The sequence below is a fragment of the Pecten maximus genome, chromosome 6 (assembly GCF_902652985.1).
Source record: "Pecten maximus chromosome 6, xPecMax1.1, whole genome shotgun sequence".
NCBI lineage: Eukaryota > Metazoa > Mollusca > Bivalvia > Pectinida > Pectinidae > Pecten > Pecten maximus.
In genome coordinates, this window is record NC_047020.1 from 35,333,490 (window position 1) to 35,345,926 (window position 12,437).

Below are 12,437 nucleotides of genomic sequence, written 5' to 3' on the forward strand. Positions count from 1 at the left end.
ATATTACTGTTGTGTTAGGAGTGCGGAGTGCTGTTTGTTTTACACTTGATGGGCTGAACAAGGAACTTATGAGTCAAATCCTGCGCGTAAATACGTTAGAAGCAAACAAATAAAATACCTTTGTATTACGTCACAAATACACGTGTAGGTAAATACACCCAACAACTAATGTTTACTTATTGTGTTTGGATATATCGTTATCGATAAAAAAAAAATGGTGATATTGGTCTCTTAGTCTGTTCGCTGCCCTCTTTTGCAGCAATTTAAAGGTTAATTAGTACCCCACACCGCGGGAGTACAGTGAGTCCGGCCATCCAGCTGCCCAGCCGTCCAGTCATTTGTTTCCGGACATTTTCTCAGAATTAATGAGGCCAAACTTTCTGAAATTTGACAGGGTGTTACGCTGTGATGTTCTTATGTGTTACAGGGGCTAAGAAATTAAATAAGGTCATTATCAAGGTCGCTGTTACTAAGTAAGCACAAAGGATATCTATTAAATACTACATCACTAACAGATGACCAAGTTTTCTAGTATTTTACATGATGATAAACTGTGAAACATTGTGAGATTCAGATATGTCATAGAGGTTCTTAGACTTCATAAGTTAAGGTAAAAATCAAGGTTAAAAGTCAATGTCTTAATGTCCAAAGGAAACATTTGAATTTGATTTACCTTCACAGTTGAACATTTGCGATGAAGCGAAGTTAGCTGGAATTCAACGAGGAGTCAACTGACCAAAGATCAAGATCACTTAGTCAAAGGTCAAGGTCAAATTTGGTAACTAGTTTATAAATGTACATGGAGATTGTTTGCAAAAAGCTATATGTTTCTGGGATTATGCAGGAATCTGTCACGGGATGATGTTAACGAAATAACTTAAACTGAGTGGAAAATATTTCAACTGCATCTCAAAAATGTAATTGCCAAAAATATGAATTCAAAGCCTCTCTAGGTTTTTGTTTAAAGATATAAATCTTTATCAAAGGAAACTTCATAATCCCCTATTGGTTTACCTTTATTTAAATTTACTTGATTCTGCTCAGTTTAGTCCACATTGCATAAGAAATGTATGTAATAAACATCTAAAGTTAAAAAAAAATGATGAACAGAAAAGCATGGGGTTGTTTAATAAATGCTGAGAAGTTTCGCAGCAAATAAAATGATTGTTTTTCACTTTAAACGTATCTATAATTTTGTCAGACTTACGTTGACTTTGTAAATCGTATATGATGGTATGATTTTACCAATCCTTTTCTTTACCTCCGCAACATTAACAGTGTAACTGATAGACAATAGGTTCTTGGGCGCGGCTTTGAATTTCTTAAAACAAACCTGTTTGCGCATGCGTGCATGACATATTTAAACATAGAGAGCAGGACTTTATATCAGTTGGATACTTGTGCCCGATCCCCTTTTTATATTGATGATACAATGAAATATGTTTAAACTAAAAATGACAATCATTCTCGAACCTTACCGCAAAGATAGTTATCATTCTCCAACCTTACCGCAAATATAATAATCATTATCCAACCTTACCGGAAAGATAGTAATCCATCTTCAACCTTACCGTGATAATATCAATCCTTCTCCAACCTGGCCGTAAATATATCAATCTTTCTCAAACCTGGCCGTAAAGATGTCAATCCTTCTCAAATCTAGCCGTAAACATATAACAAATATCAGTTGTTGCTGATTCTAAAAGATTTATTGCCCGTAGACGAATAAAACACGATGCAAGTTTGCATCAAAATTAACAGTATTGTATGTATCCTTTTTAATTGATGGGAAATCGGTAGAATCAATTCAGAACTGCTTGTAGTAAATATTTCACAGAGAATTAATATGAATATTTTGAGGAGAAATTCTATTTAATTTTACACAACTGATCTTTATGTAATAAATGATTTAAAACAAAAGGTTAAAAACTTACAATGTCTGAAAATTTATAATTAAATGCAATATTTAATCATGAAATCATCATACTTCACATCTAAATATGACAGGACATGACAATGCTAGCCAACCCAACAACTTAAATACAGCCAGTTCTAATGTTGTTATAGACACCTCATACACTTGAAAGTTTGTTTATCATGATTCCGGTAGACAGGAATACGAAGTAAAAATATAATGGGGTTAATTGCTGAGTTGGCGGAGATAGCGAAATCACTAAGGAGAATTAGAATGTCCGGAACAGAATGGTAACACAGGAACCAAGTTATCCTGATAATGTAAGGACACATACACAACACAGCTATTACGCTCATCATGATGAGTGTTACGTAGGGCTTCCAATAAGACAGTTTGTTTTTCCTTTTTGAAACTTTATTCCGTGTCCCGCTCGGAACCTGTTTTATTCACTGTCTCATAAGATTGTAAATTTGTACTTGCATGTATGACTGTTATCCTTGTTACTGGTCCAGTAGTGTTGTCAAAAGTTGAATATACTTCTGAATAAGCAGTTGGGTCCTCAATTGTACTTACATTGTCTTTCTTACTGTTTAAACTCTGTTTGTTGCCGTTGGTGACCGAGGACTCCTCATGTTTGACCACTGTATTTTGACCAGCATTTTTACGGCTTGTGGTATGTACACCTATACGCCTTGCTCTCCTCTTCAAAGTAAGAATACACAATACGTTAACTGTCATAATGCCTGTAAGAGTGATCGCCAAGAATGCTATGTTTGGGTGTCCAAGTAGCTCATAGTTGGACGCAAAAAGTTCAATATCTATACACACTTGCACTTGCCCAAAGTCATCATATAAAACGCCAAACACTAAACTGTTGAAAAGTATTATGATTAATGGAACCGCACAAGAGGAAATCACGGCAAATCTTGGTCCCATTAGTTTCTTATGTGTGAATGGATATGCCACAGACACATACTGTACAGTAGAAAGTAACAACAGCATGGCCAATGATGTCGCTACAGAGATGAATCCAAGGAGCGCTTGAAGAAAACAAGACATGTAAGGATGATTGCCGATCACTTCTGCCACACCCCGCCAAACAGCAGCAAAGCCCAGTGACAAATCAGCCACATTTATTGGCATCAAGTATATCACAAATTTTGTTTTAAATGCTCTTGTTTTAAGCGTTACGAATAAAATGTAGCCGTTTAAGACAAGCACGCTTAAACAAATTATACAACTAGACGCTATGAATATGCTCAATTGCCACGATGCGCTTTCGTTATTCGATGTCTCATAAGTGTTGTTGGAAAAGTTAGCCGTTCTCATCTCGTCCATTTAATCTCTAGGTTTATAACAAGACTTAAAGATTGGTATGCAATCAAAGTATTAAACGAATAAAGAGAATCGCAACTGTCACTCCGCACTGCTGGATATTCCCTCAAGCCTCTGGCAAAACTGCGTTATACGAAGTCCTTTAAATGTTTGCAGAGGAAGGGGCGTGTCAATAAAGTTGTAGAGACAGGGGCGTGTCAATAAAGTTGTAGAGACAGGTACGTGTAGTTGATGTCATGCTTTCTATCTACCGACACGTTTACGACCCATTTGTCACTTCGAGGGTACGAAAACGGCAAAATTATAAATGAAATGACGTATTGTTCATATTAATCAACAGCGTTTAATTAAATCAGATGTATCGGGTATAAGGGGAACGAAAACAAAAAGCTAGGTTCATTAAGTAATGAAGCCGATTATAGACAATACCTGTTATTGCTACATGTTTACAGGTACTGTAAATTACACGAAATTCGTTCATTTTCATTTTAATCTTGTTTAAATGGTATCAGGTTCAGAATGAAACATGCATCCCGGATAACTTATTAATAAGTATATATCCGAAGTACATATATAATGAAATTAAGTGGAATATTAGGTTACAAAGGGCTCTTTTTAAACATAAATTTACCATTTCTTTGATTCTTCCGACTTCCCTGCTCGATTTCTACTATATTTGCAGATAGCATGTGGTTAAAAGGACGAAACAAATGTATTTTGAAGTTCTTAATTCATTATTGTTATGTCTAACTTACTTCATATCTAAAAGTTCCATAAGCGTGTGTCACTTGCGCATTTTTTTTTAGAGAAATTCACGTGCGTTTAGTACATTGTATCTTTACTTACAATGTATGTACTACACTCTTTCATATTAATACGTTAATATACTAATTATAGTTTAGTCAATTAGGATATTATTTTCTTTAGATTAGATTGAAAACAGCAGCTTTTGCAGTTAAGTATTTGATGAGGTAAAGATAGATCAGATGAATGGTGTGATACAGTTACTCAATTTGCGGTAGGGTCGCGATAACTCAGTCGGTTCGAGCGCCGGCCACGAAAATTCAGGTGAAGATCCGATGAGCATGGTTCGACCCCTTTAAATGTACCTATATCCGTTTGTGTTTCTCGGGAAGTTGAGAAACGGACCAGTTTGTGTTGTCGTGGTTGTATTCTTTGGCAGGACACTTTACCCTAATTGTTCTGGATTGCATGCAGGAGATCCTGCCTCAAAATGACCATGATTGTTCACGGGGCGACTAACCCGGCAAACAAGCAAAGAGACAAGCAATATGTATGCACTACGATTTTAACTTTAATATTTTTACAGTATTACAAAAAAATACATTACACCTGACTTAAAAGTAACAGATTTCGGGTTTAGTTGCTGATTTCAGAAGTGGTGTGAATTAGAAAGCTCCTTTTACACTGACTCAATTTTAGCTTTTAACCTAGTGTTGACACATATTGTGATTTCTTTTTTGTGTGTCTTCTTTCTTTGCTCTCAGAGCCGAGTAATGCGACGTATCAGCCAGCAAAAACGCAGCATCAGTTATAATTCCTATAGAATATTACATATTTCTATAAATGTAATTCAAACTTAACAATGTAGACACTGACACACACACACACACGGATATGCATGTCCTTTCATGAGTATCCGTGTGTGTGTGTGTGTGTGTGTTATGTGTGTAAGGGTGATTGTACATGTGTCTACATTGTTAAGTTTGAATTACATTTATGGAAATATGTAATATTCTATAGGAATTATAACTGATATGCATGTCCTTTCATGAGCTGCCCTGCAGGTAGGACTAAATTTGGGATCTTATTTTTTCTCCTCTTTCTGAAAAACTTTCTCCTTCCTAATGTCTCCCTTGACAATGCCTCACTTTTGGCCTTTAGTTGAGCGTCCGCCCCTGTGAGGAAGGCTTTGGGTTCTGTCCTCTAGCCGAGACATACCAGAGTCTTTAAAAATGGTAGTTGCTACTCCTGCTTAGCGCTCAGCATTACGAGAGTGGGACGACTGGTTCACCCGTTGTCAGTTTAATGTGACCGGGTGGGGTGTCCTGCTGGGTGTCTTCGGCAGTATGCTTCAGTGAGGTAGCACTATAAATCGGCAAAAGTTCCGGCCTATCACAAGGATACTTAAAACCAATATACCACAGCCTCCCAAAACACACATACGCACTCACCACACGCATACATGTCGCACGCACGGGAGGCCGTCCTTAAATGACCTTAGCTGTTAATAGGACGTTAAACAAAATAAACCAATAAACCAAACCAAACCTTTCATGAGTACACGCACACTCAACAGTAAAATCATACAGACACCAAGGCCGACAAATAACTAGCACACACAATACAGCTAAACATGTACAATAAGTGCTTAAACAAACAGAACCACTGCGGACCTCACAGACATGCCTATGGAAAAAAGACCAATTTGCATACATTCACGAAGTACAGAGACAGACTTGCATAGACATGTAAGTTAAACACACAGGCATTCACTCCCTCAGCTAGGAGTACATACGCACATACTTATTTCTACACATACTTAGGTGGAAAGCTAAGTATATCTTTTTGCTACCTTGATTTTGTGTGATGCTTTTGCTGATGTTGTCTCATTTTGTCCTCATCAATGTGCTTGATATGTTTCTTTATTTCTTTTTATATTTACACACACGCTAACCTTATAGAAAAGTCTGCAAAAAGACTGCCTTTGGTACATTTAGAAATTTAAATTTCCTTCTCAATTTATACTTACAATGTATATAATTTAGTATTTAGTCGAAAATGAAAAACAAAAAAATAACAAAACAAAACAAAAATGACGGATGAAAGATGATTGATAGAAGGCGTTTTTAAAAGATTAATTGTATTTTCAATACACTTGTAATATTTAGAGAAATGGCAAATAAAATAAATCCCTTAATTAAGTTTCAATGACGTACGTATCATATTATGGGTAATTCCGGAGACATCCCGCGTTCAATGGATATCATGCATTTGAATCATGTGATTAGTTGACGTATTTTTTTTACATATTTTCTACTAAATTTCATGTTGTTTCATTAAATTTTATCTTAAAAATTTGAATAAATGATAACAAAGGTATCTCTTATTTACCAGGAAGCAGATGAATCTCGGTCAGCTATATCTGAAATGAAGGGCGTACTATCACAATACATGTATATACTGTATATGGCCACATAGGTGGTAGTAACAGTGATATCAGTCACATTGATAAAGATTACAACATCACAATTAATTAATTTTCACTCCGAGAGTGACTACTGTTACAGTTATACCTTTGTACGTGGCTAATTAACTCACGTTTAGTTGACGACGACGTCATATACTTACGTAGGTTATTGACCCAAAATCATTGGATGAAAACGAAACCTGATTTGTAACAAAAACATTAACCTAACCGATATTACTGCTGTATTACTGTTGTATGGTCAAAAGCAGAAAACTGCCGCGGACCTGATCAGGAAGGAGACTACAACGATATACAGTAGGACCTCGGTTACTCGCTATCTCATTAATTTTGGCGAGGTGGGTTGAGAGGATATGCGATTTTCTTAAAAAAAAAAAAAAAAAAAGTATTGCGACAATAGTTGTTGTGATTACTTGCATGTCTTCCTTTTCGACACAATCATTATCATTGGTTAGTAGCTGAGTGATGTTGACCTCGTGCTCATTGAGCACTCGCTAGTGATGATGACTCCAGTTATTGAGCACTCGCTAGTGATGATGACCCCAGTTATTGAGTACTCGCTTGTGATGATGACCCCAGTTATTGAGCACTCGCTAGTGATGATGACCCCAGTTATTGAGCAGGCGCTAGTGATGATGACCCCAGTTATTGAGTACTCGCTAGTGATGATGACTTCAGTTATTGAGCACTCGCTAGTGATGATGACTCAAGTTATTGAGTACTCGCTAGTGATGATGACCCCAGTTATTGAGTACTCGCTAGTGATGATGACTCAAGTTATTGAGTACTCGCTAGTGATGATGACCCCAGTTATTGAGCACTCGCTAGTGATGATGACTCCAGTTATTGAGTACTCGCTAGTGATGATGACCCCAGTTATTGAGTACTCGCTAGTGATGATGACCCCAGTTATTGAGCACTCGCTAGTGATGATGACCCCAGTTATTGAGCACTCGCTAGTGATGATGACTCCAGTTATTGAGTACTCGCTAGTGATGATGACCCCAGTTATTGAGCACTCGCTAGTGATGATGACTCCAGTTATTGAGTACTCGCTAGTGATGATGACCCCAGTTATGAAGCACTCGCTAGTGATGATGACCCCAGTTATTGAGCACTCGCTAGTGATGATGACCCCAGTTATTGAGCACTCGCTAGTGATGATGACCCCAGTTATTGAGCACTCGCTAGTGATGATGACCCCAGTTATTGAGCAGGCGCTAGTGATGATGACCCCAGTTATTGAGCACTCGCTAGTGATGATGACCACAGTTATTGAGCACTCGCTAGTGATGATGACTCCAGTTATTGAGTACTCGCTAGTGATGATGACTCCAGTTATTGAGTACTCGCTAGTGATGATGACTCCAGTTATTGAGCACTCGCTAGTGATGATGACTCAAGTTATTGAGTACTCGCTAGTGATGATGATCCCAGTTATTGAGTACTCGCTAGTGATGATGACTCAAGTTATTGAGTACTCGCTAGTGATGATGACTCCAGTTATTGAGCACTCGCTAGTGATGATGACCCCAGTTATTGAGCACTCGCTAGTGATGATGACCCCAGTTAGTGAGTACTCGCTAGTGATGATGACTCAAGTTATTGAGTACTCGCTAGTGATGATGACTCAAGTTATTGAGTACTCGCTAGTGATGATGACCCCCAGTTATTGAGCACTCGCTAGTGATGATGACCCCCAGTTATTGAGCACTCGCTAGTGAGGATGACTCCAGTTATTGAGCACTCGCTAGTGATGATGACCCCAGTTATTGAGCACTCGCTAGTGATGATGACTCAAGTTATTGAGTACTCGCTAGTGATGATGATCCCAGTTATTGAGTACTCGCTAGTGATGATGACTCAAGTTATTGAGTACTCGCTAGTGATGATGACTCCAGTTATTGAGCACTCGCTAGTGATGATGACCCCAGTTATTGAGCACTCGCTAGTGATGATGACCCCAGTTATTGAGCACTCGCTAGTGATGATGACCACAGTTATTGAGCACTCGCTAGTGATGATGACTCCAGTTATTGAGTACTCGCTAGTGATGATGACTCCAGTTAGTGAGTACTCGCTAGTGATGATGACTCAAGTTATTGAGTACTCGCTAGTGATGATGACCCCAGTTATTGAGTACTCGCTTGTGATGATGATCCCAGTTATTGAACACTCGCTAGTGATGATGAGCCCAGTTATTAAGCACTCGCTAGTGATGATGATCCCAGTTACTGAGTACTCGCTAGTGATGATGACCCCAGTTATTGAACACGCGCTAGTGATGATGACCCCAGTTATTAAGCACTCGCTAGTGATGATGATCCCAGTTATTGATTATTCGCTAGTGATGATGACCCCAGTTATTGAGCAGGCGCTAGTGATGATGACCCCAGTTATTGAGCAGGCGCTAGTGATGATGACCCCAGTTATTGAGTACTCGCTAGTGATGATGACCCAAGTTATTGAGCAGGCGCTAGTGATGATGACCCCAGTTATTGAGCAGGCGCTAGTGATGATGACCCCCAGTTATTAAACACTTGCTAGTGATGATGATCCCAGTTATTGAGCAGGCGCTAGTGATGATGCCACCAGTTATTAAGCACTCGCTAGTGATGATGACTCCAGTTATTGAGTACTCGCTAGTGATGATGCCACCAGTTATTAAGCACTCGCTAGTGATGATGACTCCAGTTATTGAGCACTCGCTAGTGATGATGATCCCTGTTATTGAGTACTCGCTAGTGATGATAACTCCAGTTATTGAGCAGGCGCTAGTGATGATGACCCCAGTTATTGAGTACTCGCTAGTGATGATGACCCCAGTTATTGAGCACTCGCTAGTGATGATGACCCCAGTAATTAAGCACTCGCTAGTGATGATGATCCCAGTTATTGAGCAGGCGCTAGTGATGATGACCCCAGTTATTAAGCACTCGCTAGTGATGATGACTCCAGTTATTGAGTACTCGCTAGTGATGATGACTCCAGTTATTGAGTACTCGCTAGTGATGATGACTCCAGTTATTGAGCACTCGCTAGTGATGATGACTCCAGTTATTGAGCACTCGCTAGTGATGATGACTCCAGTTATTGAGCACTCGCTAGTGATGATGACTCCAGATATTGAGCAGGCGCTAGTGATGATGACTCCAGTTATTGAGCAGGCGCTAGTGATGATGACCCCAGTTATTGAGCAGGCGCTAGTGATGATGACCCCAGTTATTAAGCACTCGCTAGTGATGATGACTCCAGTTATTGAGTACTCGCTAGTGATGATGACTCCAGTTATTGAGCACTCGCTAGTGATGATGACTCCAGATATTGAGCAGGCGCTAGTGATGATGACTCCAGTTATTGAGCAGGCGCTAGTGATGTTGACCCACGTTATTGAGTACTCGCTAGTGATGATGATCTTAGTTATTGAGCACTCGCTAGTGATGATGACTCCAGTTATTGAGCACTCGCTAGTGATGACGACCTCAGTTATTGAGTACTCGCTAGTGATGATGACTCCAGTTATTGAGTACTCGCTAGTGATGATGACTCCAGTTATTGAGCACTCGCTAGTGATGATGATCCCAGTTCTTGAGTACTCGCTAGTGATGATGACCCCAGTTACTGAGTACTCGCTAGTGATGATGACCCCAGTTATTGAACAGGCGCTAGTGATGATGACCCCAGTTATTAAGCACTCGCTAGTGATGATGATCCCAGTTATTGATTATTCGCTAGTGATGATGACCCCAGTTATTGAGCAGGCGCTAGTGATGATGACCCCAGTTATTGAGCAGGCGCTAGTGATGATGATCCCAGTTATTGATTATTCGCTAGTGATGATGACCCCAGTTATTGAGCAGGCGCTAGTGATGATGACCCCAGTTATTGAGCAGGCGCTAGTGATGATGACCCCAGTTATTAAGTACTCGCTAGTGATGATGACTCCAGTTATTGAGCACTCGCTAGTGATGATGACTCCAGTTATTGAGTACTCGCTAGTGATGATGACCCCAGTTATTGAGCAGGCGCTAGTGATGATGACCCCAGTCATTGAGTACTCGTTAGTGATGATGACTCCAGTTATTGAGTACTCGCTAGTGATGATGATCCCAGTTATTGAACAGGCGCTAGTGATGATGACCCCAGTCATTGAGCAAGCGCTTACCGATGTTGATCTTGTGATCATTGAGCAGGTTCTGAATACTGTTGACCTCGTTAAGATTGCTCAGGCACTAGTGATGATGACCTATGTTATTGAGCATGCGCTGAGTGATGTTAACCTCGTTATCATTGAACGAGTGATGTTGATCTTGCGATCATTGAGCAGGCGATGAGTGATGCTGTCCTCGTTATCATTGAGCAGGCGATGAGTGGTGTATACCTCGCGATCATTGATCAAGCGATGAGTGGTGTTGACCTCGCGATCATTGAGCAGGCGCTTAGCGATGTTGATCTTGTGATCATTGGGCAGGTGTTGAATAATGTTGACTTCGCCATCATTGGGCAAGCGATGAGTGGTGTTGACTTTTTTTTTTTTTATCTTTGAGCAGGCACTGGGTGCATTGAATTGATTCGCACTCACTATCGATTAATAGGACTATCAAGTCGACTATGAGACATATATTCGGACATACAACAATCCCTAAAAAAGAAGAAGAAAGAAAGAAAAAAAAAAAAAAAACCAGGCATAAACTACACGCACAAAGGGGAGGTCGTCCTTAGATTTCTATAGCTACCAAAAGCACGTTCAATAATGAAAACCAAACCAAATCAATTTATTTTCGAGACTCGATTTTTTCTACTGATGCACATGATGATCAGCAAGTGTACACATTTGAAAGTGTAGTAAGCCATATTGGTTCTTAAGTATAAAGGAGCCGTGTTAACTAACATTAGGGGTAAAAGTGTCCCTATGATCAAAATATTACAAATAACGACGCAGTCGATCTGACATACAGTACCTACAGTACATGTAGGTTAACAAACACCTGTACATTTTGTATTTTAGTATATAACTGAAACTAGACGTTTTCTATATCATTTCCGCAAATATTCTGAAGACTCGGGGTTTTCGTCTGTGTCTTCTATCTAGAAAACACAGAAGAGGGTAAAATAGATCTACTGTCCTCATTACAACGCCTGGGAGGATAAATCTTTCCTTTCTTTAGTCATTGCTCTGTCTTTTTCAGCTTTGATTTCTTTTAAAGGTGTGTCCTTAATATCCGTCCTCATATCACCCTGGCTTTTTCGAGGACGCTAAACACTTAAATCAAAACAAACTTTTCCTCGCTAAAATGTGAAACTTCTTGTGTATTCATCTTTTTTTTCGTTTTATTTATTTATTTATTTATTTATTTTTTTTAATTTTTTTTTGTCTGTTTGATTGTTTTTGTTTAGTTTTTGTTTTGTTGCCATTTAGGAATATGACACACATTTTGTTCGACGCTCCCTAACAGTGTTATTTCGTGTTTCTCTGGAAGCTGGGGAACAGGTAGGTCTGTGCTGTTGTGGTTGTATCCTTTGTCAAGAACTTTACCCTCAATGATCTGAATGGCACGTGGAGGGCCTCCCGTATGTTATTCAGTGAGTTGGTCACAGCAAACAAACCAAAGCAGCAACAAACAAAGACATAGTGTTTCTGGGTGAAAATTTACACGGTGTCAAAATATTACACAATCAAGTGTAAGGGAGATAAATCTAACATTGATTCTAACCCCGATAAGAAAAGTTATTGATTAAAAACTATGTTGCATGAAAATAGTTATCGTGATAATGTCACGTTATAAACAAACAAAAAAGTTTTTTTTTTTAAATCTTCACTTATAAATTTTCGCTGAAGTGTTTCCCTACATTATGTCAATTCTTTAACATGCAAGCATGGAATCAGCTTATTCTTCATTACACATGCGCGGATTTCCTTGTCTTCACACAGTACTTGTTACATTCACCATTGAAGGA

At 39.0% G+C, this 12,437-nt stretch overlaps 3 protein-coding genes across 3 annotated transcripts; all 3 read left to right on the plus strand.

The window, feature by feature from the left end:
• Positions 1-6,982: 6,982 nt before the first annotated feature.
• LOC117330158 (dynein heavy chain-like) lies at positions 6,983-8,155 on the plus strand. Its single transcript, XM_033888379.1, has one exon. The coding sequence runs from the start codon at positions 6,983-6,985 to the stop codon at positions 8,153-8,155; it is 1,173 nt and encodes a 390-aa protein (XP_033744270.1).
• Positions 8,156-8,205: 50 nt separating this feature from the next.
• LOC117330159 (dynein heavy chain-like) lies at positions 8,206-9,015 on the plus strand. The gene has a single exon (XM_033888380.1). It carries the CDS (start codon positions 8,206-8,208, stop codon positions 9,013-9,015), a length of 810 nt encoding a protein of 269 aa, XP_033744271.1.
• A 13-nt stretch (positions 9,016-9,028) lies between these two features.
• Positions 9,029-10,813, plus strand: LOC117330161 (dynein heavy chain-like). The gene has a single exon (XM_033888381.1). The coding sequence runs from the start codon at positions 9,029-9,031 to the stop codon at positions 10,811-10,813; it is 1,785 nt and encodes a 594-aa protein (XP_033744272.1).
• Positions 10,814-12,437: the final 1,624 nt, after the last annotated feature.

Excerpts from the sequence above, each read along its gene's own strand:
- LOC117330159 (XM_033888380.1), top strand. The coding sequence starts at position 8,206 with ATGACTCCAGTTATTGAGCACTCGCTAGTGATGATGACCCCAGTTATT.
- LOC117330161 (XM_033888381.1), top strand. The coding sequence starts at position 9,029 with ATGATGATCCCAGTTATTGAGCAGGCGCTAGTGATGATGCCACCAGTT.
- LOC117330158 (XM_033888379.1), top strand. The coding sequence starts at position 6,983 with ATGACTCCAGTTATTGAGCACTCGCTAGTGATGATGACCCCAGTTATT.